At 47.1% G+C, this 17,245-nt stretch overlaps 1 protein-coding gene across 1 annotated transcript in view; it reads left to right on the top strand.

Moving 5' to 3' along the window:
- Positions 1-15,911: 15,911 nt before the first annotated feature.
- The window catches only part of RANBP9 (RAN binding protein 9), a 134,482-nt gene continuing 133,148 nt past the window's right edge, over positions 15,912-17,245 (top strand). Inside the window, exon 1 of the mRNA XM_049883989.1 lies at positions 15,912-16,589. Coding sequence (XP_049739946.1) covers positions 16,007-16,589 — 583 coding nt within the window. The 5' untranslated portion in view covers positions 15,912-16,006. The remainder of the gene's footprint in view (positions 16,590-17,245) is intronic.

Genomic DNA, 17,245 nt, shown 5'->3' with positions numbered 1-17,245 from the left:
CTATATTGGACAACATTCTGTTGTGATCCATAGGATTTTCATTGGCTAATTTTCTGAAGTAGGTTACCAGGCCTTTCCTCCTAGTTCATCTTAGTCTGGAAGCTTTGCTGAAACCTGTCCACCATGGGTGGCCCTGCTGGTAAGTGGCGTACCTTCCAGCATCACGGCAACACATAAGCCACCACAGTATGCCAGACTGACAGATGAGTGGTGGAATATATTACATACCAGTTGCGGTGGAGTCCGTTCTGACTCATGGCAACCCTATGTGTGACCTACTTCAGAAAAGCAGCCAAGTTTTTAACCACTGCACCACCAGGGCTCCTTATGTGGTCAGTAAGGACATATACACCCGTTGTCATCAACTTGATTCCAACTCATGTATAAACCAAAACCAAACCCAGTGCTGTCGAGTCAATTCCGACTCATAGCGACCCTATAGGACAGAGTAGAACTGCCCCATAGAGTTTCCAAGGAGCACCTGGCGGACTCGAACTGCTGACCCTTTGGTTAACAACCGTAGCACTTAACCACTACACCACCAGGGTGTCCTAACTCATGTATAGACTATGAAAATATGCATGATGGAGGTCAGTACTGAACATGGCGGCTTCTACTTACACATGTATTCTAAAAACTGCTTTGTTTACAAAGGACCTTCTTCCCGGATTAAACCTATGAAGATATGAACGTATTTCTGTAATCTAATTTGCAAGACTTGTGAAATTCCAACCCTGTTTGGTAATGCAAACCTGTCTTCTCTCTCAGAGAGTTATATTAAAGCAGATGTACTCTCTGAAGTGATCAGCTGTGTGATTAACAATGCAATTTGAAGTAGAGCTCACCTATTCCTAGATGTTACTGGTTCCCTGACCAGTTCCCATCACCTGGTGGTAGGTACGTCCAGCTCCCTGACCAGTTCCCATCACCTGGTGGTAGGTACGTCTGGCTCCCTGACCAGTTCCCATCACCCGGGGGTAGGTACATCCAGTTCCCTGACCAGTTCCCGTCATCTGGCGGTAGGTACATCCAGCTCCCTGACCAGTTCCCGTCTCCCAGGGGTACACCCAGTCTCCCGGCTGGGAGTGTTGTTTGCCAATGGCTCAGGGCTACACCCTTCTCCAGAACTGCCCTTGGCTGAAGGGGCTTCCTTGCCCAGAGATGCCTGGGATATTATGCTCCCCCAGGGAGAAGGTGGTCTGCAGCTTGTTGCTGTTGCTGGGTGCCATCTAGTTGCCCCCAGGGAGAAGGTGGTCTGCAGCTTGTTGCTGTTGCTAGGTGCCGTCTAGTTGCTCCCTGACTCATGACGGTCCCAGGCACAATGGAACAAAACGCCACCAGGTCCTGCGCCATCCTCGTGATCAGCTATGGATCAAACCATTGTAACCCACAGGGTTTTCATTAACTGATTTTTGGAAGTAGATCGCCAGGCCTTTCTTCCTAATCCATCTTAGTCTGGAAGCTCCACTGAAACCTGTTCTATCAACATCACAGCAACAAGCAAGGCGCCACTGACGAACTGGTGGTGGCTGTGCATGAGGCGCATTGGCTGGGAATTGAACCCGGGTCTCCCACATGGGAAGTGAGAATTCTACCTCTCTAGTCAGTGGTTAATACAGGGTATAAAAGTATGGCACCCTTGCCTTCAGGTGGGACAATTCTGTGTGCCCTATACACTCTAGAGCTCCCTGTGGGATCAGGATGAGAGCAGACTTCACTGACTCCACACCTTTGGCTGGCTTCTTCCCCTGCTCTACCTTGCTTCCCCTTCATTCGAAAGCACCCTCTCGACAATCACTAGTACCAGAGACACTATCGCAGGCCCTGCTTCTAGGAAATCTGATGTAAGAGGCCTTACCTATTCTACAAAGTTACCACTATGGGGTCAGAGTTTTGAATGGTTGCTGTCATGGACTAAATTGTGTCCCCCCAAAATATGTGTCATCTTGGTGAAGCCATGATTCCCAGTATTGTGTGACTGTCCTCCATTTAGTGATCTGATGTGATTATCCTATGTGTTATAAATCCCACTTCTATGGTGTTAATGAGGCAGGATTAGAGGCAGTTAATGAGGCAGGACTCAATCTACAGGATTAGGTTGTATCTTGAGTCAATCTCTTTTGAGATATAAAAGAAGTGAGCAGAGAGGCGAGGGACCTTGTAACCACCACACCAAGAAGAGCCAGGAGTAGAATGCATCCTTTGCACTCAGGGTCCCTGAACTGAGAAGCTCCTAGACAAGGGGAAGATTGATGACAAGGGCCTTCCCCCAGAACCCACAGAGAGAAAAGGCCTTCCCCTGGAGCTGGTGCCCTGAATTTGGACTTCTAGCCTCCTAAACTGTGAGAGAATAAACGTGTTTGTTAAAGCCATCCACTTGTACTATTTCTGTTATAGCAGCACTAGATAACTAAGACAGTTGCTAAAGCATAATACGCAGGCACAGAGTGGTTACACAGTAAAAGCTCTGAGCTGTGGCAGTCACGGTGACCCTGTGATAGTGTCACTGAGGCGGCTTTATGGCATTCTTGCTTCTGTCCAGTGGAAGAGCCATTTCAGTTCATATCCAAAACATAAAATTACTTTTTCCGTCAAACCAGGGTGCTTATAACCCCTTCTTTTACTGAAGTATGGTCAGAGCCTAGAACTTAAAGAGACAGACAAGAGCAAAACCAAACCAAACCAGGGAAAAGCTGGGTTGGAGTTTCTTGCAAGTAGAAGTAATGACGACCCAGAGGCAAGTATCCTGTAGGTCATACCGGAGGTCACAAGCCCCCTAGGAATGCTGTCTATAAATACCTACTATTTAAAATAACTTGTGAACAACTGCGTGTAATGACTGAGATAATGGAATAAAAATCTAATAAAGGCCACAACTCAACAGCACGCCATCCAAATGCAAAATGGGTAATAGCGGCTCAAAGAACTGCTTAACAGGATCCCTGAAGACTTACTGAATTTGAGTATTGTTTTGATCTTAGAGATCTTGACCATATAAAGCATGGCCTTAGGAGGAGCCCTGGTGATGCAATGGTTAAGAGTTCAGCGGTTAACTGCAAGGTTGGCAGTTCGAATCTACCAGCTGCTCCTTAGAAACCCTATGGGGTAGTTCTACTCTGTCCCACGGGGTCGCTATGAGTTGGAAATGACTTGATGACAATGGGTTTGGTTTTTGGGCTTAGGAAACAAGAGGGACCTGTGAGATCACTGCTGTCTCCTCTCTTCTCCTCCTCCATCCTCTGTGCATCTTGTCTCCCACTCTTTTGAAAAAAGATCAGCATGCCTGGGCTTTTGTCCTAACTCTGCCATTGAATAGCCATATAATCTTGGGCAACTCAGTCTACTTCATCAGCCCTCAATTTCCTTGTCTGTGCCATGTGGAGGCCAGATGAGTTGGCCTAACAGAAGTTGTAATGTGGTGGCATCAGATCTCATCTAACTTCAGGGAGGATAAGGGGAGAACCATCACCCGAAAGCTGATTTCTATGAGGTGGAGTTTAGACATACCTCCTCTTTCCAACATTTTTACCAATTCTAACACCAGCTCTCTTTCCCACGGCACACTCTGCTTCTCTGCTGGGTTCAATAATTCATTGCAATGGCCACACAGAACTCACAGACCATACTTAACCATTATGGGGTCTGGTAGAGAAGTAAACCAAAAAACACCTGTTGCTGTCGAGTTGATTCCAATTTATAGAGACCCTATAGGACACAGTATAACTGTCCCATAGGGCTTCCAAGGAGCAGCTGGTGGATTCGAACTGCTGACCTTTTGGTTAGCAGCCAAACTCTTAGCCACTGCACACCAGGGCTCCAGTAGGGAAGTAGCAGGTTACAATTAAGGATCAGGATCACCTTGGAAGTAACAGGAACAACTCAGGAGACAGGATGTAGTTCCAACCAAGACAGCCCTTGGCTCCTACTGCCTCAGGGCCCTTCCACTCAGGCCTACTGCCCTGCTCAGGCAAGTGTTTAGGCTCTTTAGCTCCGCCAACAAGTGCCTGGAGACACCCCCACTTGGCTAGGAAGCCCCCTGACTGAAGGTGCTAGGCTCTTTCGCTCCATGGGTCAGTAAGCCAACTGCAGCTGCCTTGCTCCATGGGGCAGGAAGCCTACTGCAGCTGTCTGGTGCCTGTCTCCTGATTCTTGCCTCTTGTGCCATCTGTGTCTGGTGTTACAACTCTGTCTCCTGAGTCTAAGAGATTCTTACTAGAGACCCCAGGTCCAAAGGATGTGCTCAGCCCCAGGTTCTTTTTCTTGATGGTGGTGAGGTCCCCCTCCATCAACCTGTGTGGGATTGGCTCTTTTAAGCCAAGCAGTATGGCAAAACTGACCAATCCCCTTGTAGGACACAGACACTTTATTTGCATAGTTGCTGTCCAATCCTTGCAAGAGTTTTACACACCTTATTTGCATAGTCCCAGCCAATTATTTTGTGGGAGTTACAAGACCATGGCTAGAAGGGCCATATAAAAGCAATTCACTGTACCACAGAACTTAGTTGACGGTCTCCCTAAAAATGGGATTAGCCATATCACCTTTACCCTCCACTCCCAGTTATCACTGGGCTGCTCAAAAGGAGTTTGTTGAAATGAAGAAAAGGGGAGGAAGAAAGATGTTAAGCTATAAAATCATGAAGATAAGTAATGCAGCTAGATGCAGGAATTGCACTTCCTCTGAGGCTCCTGGGGAGGATCCATTCTTTCCATCTTCCAGCTTCTCGTGGATGTCGACATTCCCCGGCTTCTGGCCACATCTCTCTGCTCCTTCTTTATGTTGCCTTTTGTTAGGTATGTCTCTGTGTGTTCACAAGTTGCATCACACGTGTCATGAAGTTCGTGGACTGCTGGAAGCATGCACTACATGTCAATGTGGCTTGGCTGTTCTCTAATCATGTGAATTACTCTCATTATATTTATTGAATTATACGTATAGGGTGACATAACATGGTACGGTGGGGTTTGGAGTTTAAAGACTCAGGAAGGTCTTGGGCTTCTTAAGAATGTCAAAGATCTATTACCTATGGGAAAAAAATTTTTTTTAAATAATAATTTATTGTGTTTTTGGTGGAAGTGTACACAGCAAAACAGGTTCCCATTCAACAATTTCTACACATATTGTTCAATGATATTGGTTACAATCTTCACATTGTATCAACATTGTCATTATTCTGCTCTAGTTGTTTTGTTTCCATCAACCTAGTCTCAGAGCCCCCCAACCTTCTTATCAATACTTTAGAGTACTTGTCATCCTTTGGGTCTCATATAGATGGTTTTTAAAAGAGTGCAGCGCTCAAAGGTGATATTCATTGCTTTATGGGCTAGCCTGCTATTTAGGTAAAAGTTCGCTTCAGGGGATAGTTTTGGTTCAAGTCTTAAAGAATATCTCAGGGCAATAGTCTCAGGGATTCCTCCTGTCTCAGTGGGTGCATTAAGTCTGGAATTTTTGAAAATTTGAAGTTCTCTTCCACATTTTTCTCCCTTTCTATCAGGATCCACCTACAGTGGTCTCTACCAGAAGGTTCAGTATTATTAGCTGGGCATCATCTATTTCTTCTGGTCTCAGGGTAGAGGAGGCCATGGTTCATGTAGACTTTTAGTCCTACAGTCTGGTTCCTTCTCTGAGTCTTGGGTTTCCTTCTTTGTCTTTTGCTCCTGATGAGTAGACACCAATAGTTGTATCTTACATGGCTGCTCACAAGCTTTTAAGATCCCAGGTGCTACTCACCAGACTAGGATATAGAACATAAACTTTATGAACTATATAATGCCAATTGACTGAGTTGTCCCATGAGATTATGACCCTAAGTCTTCAAGCCAAGAAAACTGATCTTATGAGGTGACCAGTTATGTCTAAGGAGTATCAGATTCTGTGACCCTTATTTGTTTTATTACACACACACACACACACACACATACACACATATAAAAATATGTGTATCTGTATCTACTATGGGCAATTTTCATAGAGACACTGACAAAAGGCTTGTATGAGGGACTGGGACTGTTGGTAATATTAAGAGCCAAACCAGTAATTCCATAGCAAGTATTTCCCTTTTTAAATAATTGCTGTTTCTAAGCTAAATATTTGTAGGACAGACTAATTACAGCCAAAGGTAAAAAATACTAAAGAAGTCTTTGAAACAGTTTTACTATTGATGCTACTTTTTAAGATACAGATGTTCTGACATCTTTGAAATATTATAATTTTGGAAAATTTCATATATTGCTGAGCATCCTTTTCCTGGCATATCTTTAAAGGCACTTAAGAAAAAAGCAACAATGTTTAAAAATTAATTACCAAGCATAAAATGATATATAGCCACATTGAAAGAAATAGTGAGTTGTGAAATAAATGGCTTCACTAAATTACTTTTTTATATTTATTTAGATTTTAAACTGGGCCTTGTACCTTCTTTGAGGGCCATCATGATAAAAAAAATATTTGTATTAATTTTATCCATGCTGTAACTTAGGTACAAAAAAAAAAGTTAAATTGGCAAATTAATGTCTTTTTCTTATAATAATGGATTAGGCTGGGGAATTACTTTTCCTGAGATATTAAAAAAAATACCCACGGCCCTTTCGTGTCTCTATCATGGCACTTTTCATACTCTTCCCTAAAAAACTGGTAGTGTACATCTTTCCCACAAAATTATAAATTCCTCGAAGGCAATAACCTTAACTTAAAAATTTCCATGTGTTGCTGAGCACCGCGTGTTACCTACAATGAAAACAGTGGCTGTCAAGTTGAATGACGCATGGCAACCCACGTGTGTCACAGTAGAACTGGGCTCCACAGGGGTTTTCAATAACTGATTTTTTGGAAGTAGATCACCAGGCCTTTCTTCTGAGGCACCTCTGGCTGGACTTGAAGCTCCAGCATTTTGGGCAGCAGCCGACGGTTTTTACCACCAGGGACTCCAATGCATATAATAGGTACCTAGTAAATCTTGAATGAAATGAAGGCCACATTTCTGGAAATTAGGGGGCTAACCCACAGTGGGTAGGTAAGTTGTGGCCAAGTGATACTTGACTTTTTGTAGCTGGTTATCATTGTCCTTTGGAGCCCTGGTGGTGCAGTTGTTAAGTGCTCGGCTGCTAACCAAAGGGTTGGCAGTTAAAATCCACTAGCCGCTCCTTGGAAACCCTATTGGGCAGTTCTACTCTGTCCTATAGGATCACTATAAGTCAGAATCAACTCGATGGCAACGAGATCATTGTACTTTAAGATCAAGACTTCTTTTTCCTTTTCTCCTCTTTTGCTTTTTCTATGCTATTATTGTCTCTTTCTTTTTCTTGCCCCTCCCCTCCTAAGTATGTCTTTGGCTGCCTGCAGGACAGCATCAATTGAACGTATAGGCATTTCTTAGGCTTGCAGGTGGCATTCCCTGGGACTAAGAGACATCTGGGGAAGCATCCCCATTCCATGATTCCATCAGGAACTTGGTCAAACCTACGCGAAGGCAGAGGGAACAGTGTGGAGGAAGTGCATTTCTGCTCCCTGCTCCTTGTGGTTATTCCATTTTGAATGCGGCTTTCACGTCAGCTATCAGGAAACAAGAAAGAATACAGAAATCAATATGGAAGAAAGGATGTGAGTTTGGGTGAGTGAAAGAAGAGCTACCGCGGACTAGCAAAAGCAGAAGGAAAAAGTTAAGAGGAAAATTGGAAGGCGGTTAATTCTGATTAACTTGTTAAACAATTGCTAGCTTAGTTTTTTAGGCCAAAATTGTATATTTTGTTCAAATTCTTCTAGATTAATAAAACATATAGCTTCCCCTAAATTTAACTTCTTTTTCACATATTATTTAATGAACACCAGGTTGCAGCTTTTTATTTGAACATGAATGTGAAAGAGGGCACTTGTGTTATCCCATGTGATTCTGCAGCCCTTTTCCACTCTGAACCATGAATCCTAGGAATGTTGTATTTTGGTTCATTACAGAGCCAGCACCATCCTCCTGGTCCGTCCAAGACAGCATGCAAATTTTGATGGCAGAGTCCTCATTCATTAGCCCTTTGCCTACCTACTGGCCCTTGACTCCCTGAAGCCTTTGTTTTTATAGAGCGTCCATTGTTTCTCTACATCCTTGCTTTTCAGATGATGGTCCATGGACCAACAGTAATAGCATCACCTGGAATGTTGCTGGAAATGCAGTATCTCAGGTCCCACTCAGCAAAGCCCCACAACTAGGCTGGAGAAGCACTGCTCTAATTCATACGTACTAATCTTGCCTCGTGGAATAGTCTCTGTTCACTGAAGGAATAGGTTCTACTTGCTTTGTTCATTTGTGCAGTCCCTCTTCCCTCTTTCCCTTACTCCATGCCCAGAGCCTAACACAAGTTTCCGTACATAAACGGTGCTTAATATGTGCTGACTGAGACCTACCCTGTCTCTGAAAAGCTAGCATCAATTCACACCGTTTCCTGCTGTAGTTTTTCTAGCATTGTTCAGCATCTGCCAACTGTTTCAATCTGCCATGCATTAGCTGCAGAAATACCCTGACTCCATTCACACATGACATTAGGCGTGTCCAGTGACACTAGGGTGCAGACACATAGTCAGTAACAAAATGTATTTGTTGACACATAGGATTCCATTCCTAGTGACTTGGTCTTGCCATTTGCTCTTAAGACTGTTTTATAAGAGATGCGGATATAACAGTCTAGAACAGGGATTGACCATATTTACAAATAAAGTGGTTTTTTTTTTTTTTTTGTAAATACAGTTTTATTGGAACACAGTCACATCTATTTGTTTATGTATTGTCTATGGCTACTTTAAGGAGCCCCAGTGATAGAGTGGTTAAGTGCTCGGCTGCTAACCGCAAGTTTGGTGGTTCAAACCCACCAGTCACTCCTTGAGAGAAAGATGCGGCAATCTGCTTCCATAAAGATTACAGCCTTGGAAACCCTATGGGTAAGTTCTACTCTGTCCTATAGGGTTGCTATGAGTCAGAATCCACTCAACAGCAAAGGGTTTTATGTCTAGTTATAGCAAAGTTGAGTAGTTGTGACAGACAGCATATGGCCCTCAAAGCCTAAAATATTTATCATCTGGCCCATCATAGAAAAACTTTGCTAATCCCTGATCCAGAAGCTATATTTGATGTGTGTATGGCAAGTGCAATCCCAGTCAGTCACTGGAAGTTGCAACCACCCTGTTAGGCAGCTTTCAAAAACGGTCTTCAATGAATGACCCTGCTTCCTGGCATTCATGTCCTTGTGTAATCTCTTCCCCTTGAGTGTGGGCTGGACCTAGTGCCTTAGTTCCAACAAACTGATTATGGCAAAAGTGATGGGCTGTCACTTCTGAGATTAGGTCACAAAAGACCATGACTTCTGTCTTGCTGCTATTGCCTTTGCGGCTTGCACATTTTGATAAAGCAGGCTGCCATGTTGGATAGGCCCAGGTGGCAAGGAATTGAGGGCGGCTTCCGGCCATTAAGCCAGCAAAGAACTGAGATCCTTAGTCCAATAGCCCTTAAGGAACTGAATCCTGCCAACAACCATGTGCGTGGGCTTGGAAGCAGATCCTTTCCCAGTCAGTCCTTGAAATGACTATGGCCCAGGTGTCACCTTGATTGAAGACTGTGTGAGACCCTGAGGCAGAGAACCCAGCTAAGTTGTGTCAGATTCCTGACCCACAGGAAGTGTGTGATAATGAATGTTGCTTTAAGCCACTAAATTTTGGGATACCTTCCTGTGCAACAATAGATAACAATAGAGATAGGTAGATAGCTGCCATCAAGTCAACTCTGACCCATGGCAGCCCCCTGTACAACGGAACATTGCCTGATCCTGCACCATCCTCACAATTTCATGTTTGAGTCCATCTTTGCAGCTGTTGAGCCATACATCTCATGAAGGGTCCCCTTGCCCTCAGTGGCGCTCTACTTTACCAAACGGGATGTCCTCCTCCAGCGATTGACTCCTCCTGATAATGTGTCTAAAGCAAGTGAGTCAGACAATATTCTGTTGTGATCCATAGGTTTCCATTGGCTAAATTTCAAAGTAGACCATCAGGCCTTTCTTTCCAGTCTGTTACAGTCCGGAAGCTCCTCTGAAACTTGTACATGGGTGATCCTGCTGAAATTTGAAATACCCGTGGCATAGCTTCCAGCATCACAGCAACATATAAGCCACTACAGTACGACAAATTGACAGGTGGGTGGTGGAAGCAACTAATACAGACCCTAAAACCATACTGTAGATCCTGGTACACACTACCATCACATCTGCCAGTGCCTAGGAGGATACTGCAATAGACATTTACTGTAACTGGCTGACCAGCATCTGAACCTTTTTCCTGGCCCTAGAAAATCCTCCACTGTGGTCATCAGTGGCCCTTCTCCCACTAGGCAATGTGCTAACCTTTTTCATATCATACCAGATCCAGAACATTATATATTTAAGATAACTCTTTGAATGCATGAGGCTGCTCACTGCCAGAAGAGACCGGCTCTAGGTACCCCAGCCCCACCCTGAGCTGAGTGCACCACCATCTCAGCACCTCTGTAACTCACCCCTAGGATAAACTGAGAATCTCTGCTCACTAGTAGCCACTGGCGCAGCATGCGACCTGGGGTTAGCCAACTTTGAAACCTGTGTGAGTGATACGAAGATTGAGGGCTAGAAAGATGAGTGTCGAGGTGGTGAAGATGGCACATGGCAGAGGCCGCTGTGACCAGTGCTGGGGTGCAAGACAGTGTGTATATGCTGCTTGTTCTCCTTTGGCGTTTGTCTGTTTTGAGGCCTGATTATTCATCCTCCTGGTCAATTCTGGGAGCCATCCAGTATCTTTCCAATATGTTCCTTCTCTGCTTAAGCGAGCCAGAATCGGCTTCTGTTGTTTGCTCCTGGGGAAACCCAACATGCAAGTATTTAGCAATACTGTACCAATACGTGGTAAAGGCTGAAAATATAGGTTCAAAAAGAGTGTAGGTAAATTCATGGCTAATGAATTTTTACCATTTAGCTTTATGTACAATTCTAATACTTTCGTAATAAAAAGTTACTTTTAATTATATTTGTTATAAAGCCACATTATAGAAACATTTTATCATTTCTCTTCAGGTCTTTTTGGTAATGATTTTGGCAGTGTTAAAATTAGTGTACAGCCTTTTAAGCACACAGACGCTTTTCCATGTCTTCAAAACCATAGTTTTAAGAGGCCACATAATATTTGTTTCAGGCTATGCCTGTGGAAGGGGCCTGGAGAAAGTAGGGCTGAAATTCAGCCTGAGATTTGACTAACTCAAAAAAAAAAAAAAAAAAACAAACTTGTTGCCGTCGAGTTAATTCCGACTCATGGCAACCCTACAGGACAGAGTAGAACTGCCCCATAGGGTCTCCAAGGAGCACCTGGTGGATTTGAACTGCCGACCTTTTTGTTGGCGGCCAAACTCTTAACCACCATCCCACCAGGGTTTCCAATTCAAGAAGAAGGGGGGTCTTTTTCTACCTGGTTGAACTCTTTCTTTTGGAAATTTCACTGCGCAGGGGGAATGCCATTTTAAAAAAGGTACCCAAGTATGTTACATGTGCTCTTCCACTCTTAATTCCATTGAGTAAACCAAACCAAATCAAACCCGTTGCCGTCAAATTGATTCCGACTCATGGTGACCCTACAGGACAGGGTAGAACTGCCCCATAGAGTTTCCAAGGAGCACCTGGTGGATTTGAACTGCTGACCTTTAGGTTAGCAGCGGTAGCACTTAACCACTATGCCACCAGGGTTTCCAATTCCATTGAGTAGGTATACAATAATTTCTTCAACTAGTCCTTTTATGTTGAACATTTGCTTCCCTATTTTATCTATCATTAATACTTTGCAGAGCAGTGAATTATTTAATATGGCTCTCCTAGTCATAATCTTTTTGACTCCCACACAATGATTGGGTGGGACTATGCAAATAATGTATATGGAATCTGTGATGGTTATGTGTCTACTTGGCTAGGCCATGATTTTCAGTGGTTTGGCAGTTATGTAATGATGAAGTCATCCCACATTTTGTGATTTGATGGATTATCCTCCATTTTGTGATGTGTTATAAATCCTAGCCTCGTAGGAATCGAATCAATGGTTTTGGTTTTTTTGGTTATACCTGTGGTTGTGGTCCCATTTGGGAGTGAGTTGTCTGTTATGCTAATAAGGCAGGATTAGGGTGGGATGTATTTTGAGTTACCACCTTACTACAGGGTGTGACTCAAGTCACCACCTTTACCCTAGTGACCACCCATATTCAAGTCACACCCTTACTTGAGTCACATCTTTATCTTACAAGAGATAAAAAGGAGAAAGAAGCAAGCAGAGAGGGGGGACCCGCTACCATCAAGAAGAGCCAGGAGTGAAGTGTGCCCTTTGGACCCAGGATCCCTGTGCTGAGAACCTCCTAGACCCAGGAGACAGAGAGCCATAAGATCAGAGATAGCGCAAGATGGTGAGAAGCGGCAACAAGTGTGGCAGAGGACCAGCAGCAGCAGAACCAGGAGACTGGCGCAAGATGGCACTGTGGGCTTCCTGGCCCGTGGAGTGAGGCAGCGTCAGTGGGTATGCTGACACAGAGCAAGAGAGCTGAGTGCCCTCAGGCAAGAGGCTTCCTGGCTAAGTGGGGTGCCTCCGGGCACTGATTGGCAGAGCTAAAGAGATCTGTAACACTTGCCAGAGCAGGGCAGAGGCTGGGCTGAGGGCCCAATGGGGCCGAGGGTTGGACAAAGAGGCCTGCCTGCAGGCACGGCTGAAAAAATCCACAAACTGTATCCTGAATCGTTTTTGATTCTGAATTACAGCCTGCTACTTCCCTAATGTAAACCCTGGTGGCGTAGTGGTTAAGTGCTACATCTGCTAACCAAAAGGTTGGCAGTTCAAGTCCGCCAGGCGCTCCTTGGAAACTCTATGGGGCAGTTATATCCTGACCTACAGGGTTGCTATGAGTCGGAATCAACTTGACGGCCATGGGTTTGGTTTTGGTTTTACTTCCCTAATAAACCCCCTAACTGTGAGTATTGTCTGTGAGTTCTGTGTGACCATTGCAAGGAATTATCAAACTCAGCACAGGAGAGAGTGCTGGGGAGGCATAGCTGGTGTCAGAACTGCTAAAAAGGTTAGAGAGAGGAGGCATGTCTGACCTCTGGCCTCAGAGGAACCAGCCTTGGGCTGTCGATGCTGATGAAGACTCTCTCCCCCTCGTGAAGTCAGAGGAGGTCAGACGCCTCTGCCACGCTGTTTTTCTTGTGCCATATTTTGGGCCTAGATTTTGACTTTTAATTCTTCGAACAGAAAAATCAAAAGGCATGAACATCCTTCTGACCTTTTAATATCACCAAATATGTGGCTTTCCAAAATGGTATTATCAGTGTTCTCTGTCACCTCTGGTTTGAGAGAATACCCGTTTCACAAGATCCTCCCCCACAAGTGAAATTACTAGTTTCTTGAGGTTGCTTGTTTGGAGAGCAAACAGTCCTTCCTATAAAAGTTTCCAAGGATATGTGAAGTTGTAAATGGTTTCCAAGTGTGCTGGCAGAAAAAAAGTACCTCTTCATAAATAGAACCTTGATGATAATTTCAAGAAACCCACTGCCATCAAGTTGATTTCATTTCTTCCACAGAGCAGCTGGTGGGTTCCAGCTGCTGACCTTTAGGTGTGCAGCTGAGGGCTTTAACCATTGTGCCACCAAGGCTCCTTTGATGAGGATTAAACTTAAAAAACTCGTTGCTGTTGAGTCAATTCCGACTCATAGTGACCCTATGGGACAGAGCAGAACTGCCCCAAAGGGTTTCCACGGAGCGCCTGGTGGATTCAAACTGCTGACGTTTTGGTCAGCAGCTATGGCTCTTCACCACTACGCCACCAGCGTTTCCTAATGAGGATTAAAATTAGAGCCCATTTATTTTACCATGGCCATTTTACATTTAAATAGAGCTTGGCTTACATTTAACTCATTGTTACTATAAAATAAATGAAAGTTTTAAAACAATTCAAATACAATGAAATCAAGTAATTTAAAGTGTAGTGGCTTGACAAAAGTCAACAAGAGGTTGGAATTATCTTTTTTTTTTTTTTTTAAATTAAAGAACAACAAGGCATCTAGTTGTCTGGATAATTGAGGGAGAAATTAAGACTGATGACTTTGCTATTAGTTCTGGCCAGAGATTGAGGGCCTTCAATTAAGTCACCATTGACCTACACTCTGGAAGACAAAATAAATAATTCTCTATTCACCAAAATGTTTCTTGCTTATTTGACCAAATGTTTACCATTACAGTATCTTTGGAAGCAAATGAAATATTGGAATTTATATCACACAATTTACATGTGCAAACCCAGATTCTACCAGCTAGGGAAAAACCAAACGGAACCCATTGGTCTGAACTGCCGGCTTTTGGTCACCTGGGTTTCCGGATAGGGAAAGGACAACCCTAAACAAAAGAAAATTGGTGAAAAAAAAAAAAACAAAAACAGTATTGCTATGATGGGTCATTGGAAACCCTGGTGGTGTAGTGATTAAGTGCTATGGCTGCTAACCAAAGGGTTGCTAGTTCAAATCCACCAGGTGCTCCTTGGAAACTCCATGGTGCAGTTCTACTCTGTCCTATAGGGTCGCTGAGTCGGAACCGACTCGACAGCAGTGGTTTTGGTTTGGGTTTTTGGTATGATGGGTCACAGAGCAACACTTAACGAGTTGTGCCAAATTAGTCGACCCAGCACCCTCTTGGAAGTGGCAAAGTAGAAGTCCTATTTTTGACTCTGCTGACCTCAGTGAAGATTTCCTTGTCTTAAAAATGGGCATACTTTTTTGCTACCTAACAAAAAGAGACCTTGAAAATTAATGAGTCTACAAAATGCTTTCACTTCTCTAGAAGCCCTTCCTAAGAACACACTGTAATCTTGTATTCATGTTCCCGCTCTTTGAAGGTATGCCAGTCTTCAATAGGATGCCTAACGGGGCATCTTCTACCAATAAAGTTCACTTTAAGTCATCCTAAAATTAATTAATGACATACTCACACTTTCTAGTGGGAGAATTTGCCTTCAGAAATGGTTTCCAGTCCCCACACGTTAAGTTAGGGTATTAGATTCTGCGAAGAGGGAGAAGGCAAAGAGGAGCGTATTACCGAGGCAAGGGCTCTAGCAGAGCCCTCTTTGGGCACCCTTAGATGCTCTGCTCGGGACCCATCTGGAGGTCGGGGGCGCAGGTCCTGGGGGACGGTTCCGAGAGCCCCGCGGCGCCCAGGGCCCGGGCTCACGGCGACCCTAGCGGGGCTCGATTACTCTCGCCTAGGAGGGAAGCTGCAGCCGCCGCTCCGGCGGTAACCCCCGGTGGAGAGGTGGGACGACGACAACAAAAAGAAGTAAAGTAGGAGGAGACTCGCCGCCGGGAGGACCCGGCAGGGGTGTCGGCGGCCCCGCGGGGGAGGGGCCCTCGAAGGGGACCCGCGGCGTCGGGGAGCCCGGCAGCCCCTCCGCGAGCTGCCGGCGGCGCCCGGGAACAGGCGCTCCGGGGCTTCGGCGCGCCTCACACACACACCTGCCCGACCGCGCAGCCCGCGCGCCAGGGACCCCCGCGGGCCCGCCCCCTCCGCCCCTCGCGCGGCTCTCGGCCTCCGTCCCCGCCCCCTCGCCTAGCACCGCCCGCGCGTAGCGTCTGGCGCCGGCCTGGCCCGCCCGCCCGCCGGGAAACAGCCGCGAGAGCAGGGGCCGCGGCTGCCGTCACCGCATTTTCTCCTCCCGCGCTCCCGCGCCGCCCTCGCCGTCTCGTCCCGGGGCCGCGCGCCCCAGCTGCGGCCAGCGTTCTCTCGGGACCTCTCCGGGCTCTCTTCCTGGCCCCCGTCCCCGAGCCCCCAACCGTCGCGCTCTCCCTCGGCGCGCGGCCCGACCGCCTGCTTCCGGGGCGGGCGGACTGGGCGCCTGGTGCCGGCGGCCGCAGCGACAGCGCCCCCGGGAAGCAGAGGAGGAAGGAGAGAAGTGGAGGTGGCCGCAGGTTGAGTCGCGGCCGGGATGTCCGGGCAGCCGCCGCCGCCGCCGCCGCCGCAGCATCAGCAACAACAGCAGCAGCTGCCGCCGCCACCCCCGGCAGCCGTGGCCCCCGTCTCCGGAGTCGTCGTGCCGGCGCCCGCGGCCGTCAGCGCCGGCTCTTCTCCTGCCAGCTCGGCCGGCGGAAGCGCGGGCGGCGGCGGCGGCTTGGGGGCCGCGGCGGCCGCCCTGCTCCTCCACCCGCCGCCGCTGCCGCCGCCCCCGGCCACCGCGGCCCCGCCGCCGCCGCCGCCGCCGCCGCCCCCGCCCCCCGCCTCGGCGGCAGCCCCTGCCAGCGCGCCCCCGGCTCCCCCAGGCCTCGCCGTGAGCTCTGGCCCGGCCGGAGGTGGCCCGGCCCCAGCCCTGGTTGCCGGCAGCAGCGCCGCGGCCCCCTTCCCGCACGGGGACTCGGCCCTCAACGAGCAGGAGAAAGAGCTGCAGCGGCGGCTGAAGCGCCTCTACCCGGCTGTGAACGAGCAGGAGACGCCGCTGCCTCGGTCCTGGAGCCCGAAGGACAAGTTTAGCTACATCGGCCTCTCTCAGAACAACCTGCGGGTGCACTACAAAGGTACTGGGCGTGTGTCCTGGGGTGGGAGTGGGGGCACTGACCCGACGTGTCCTGCCACCGCTTCCGACTCTAGGCCCGCCCCCGACTCCCTCCTTCGCTGGGCTGGGTGCCCTCCAAGGTGACTCGCCGCTCGTCTGCAGCCCCGAGGGTGGGCGCCGGGGTCACGGTGGAGGGTTCAAGGGTAAGGGGCGAGACTCTTGGGACAGGAGGGTGAGTCTGTACTGGTCCTGGTATAATGGAGCTGCTAATCCTAGGGCCTAGAGTAGAACACCTTGAGGGAATCCAGAATGAAGGGACATAACTCTCTTTCTGATTTCCCTTCGAGATAAATTTTAGGGCTGGGATGGGGGAATCCATGGGCTCGGAGCTGGGTTATATTGTTCTCCGGGTGATGGGTCAGGCGTTCTCTTAGGCTGAGGGAGACAGAGGCTCGACGGAGGTATGATTTCTAATTAAGGGAGAGCAGGGATATGTAGGGGGAGGAGTAATCAGCCGAGGATTTTGTCCAAAATTAGGCCGGAGATTGTCTAAGGGGACAAAAGGACAAGGGGCCCAAGTTTGCCGTTACTATTTTTTTTTTTATGCCTTAGTAAAAGCAACTGGGGGGATCTGAGGGGTGAAACGACAGGAGTGCGCGTGTTTTTAGGATAGGGGAA

This window comes from Elephas maximus, chromosome 1 (genome assembly GCF_024166365.1).
Source record: "Elephas maximus indicus isolate mEleMax1 chromosome 1, mEleMax1 primary haplotype, whole genome shotgun sequence".
Taxonomy (NCBI): Eukaryota; Metazoa; Chordata; class Mammalia; order Proboscidea; family Elephantidae; genus Elephas; species Elephas maximus.
Note: the sequence above shows the minus strand (reverse complement) of the source record. Positions and strands in the feature narration are given on the sequence as shown.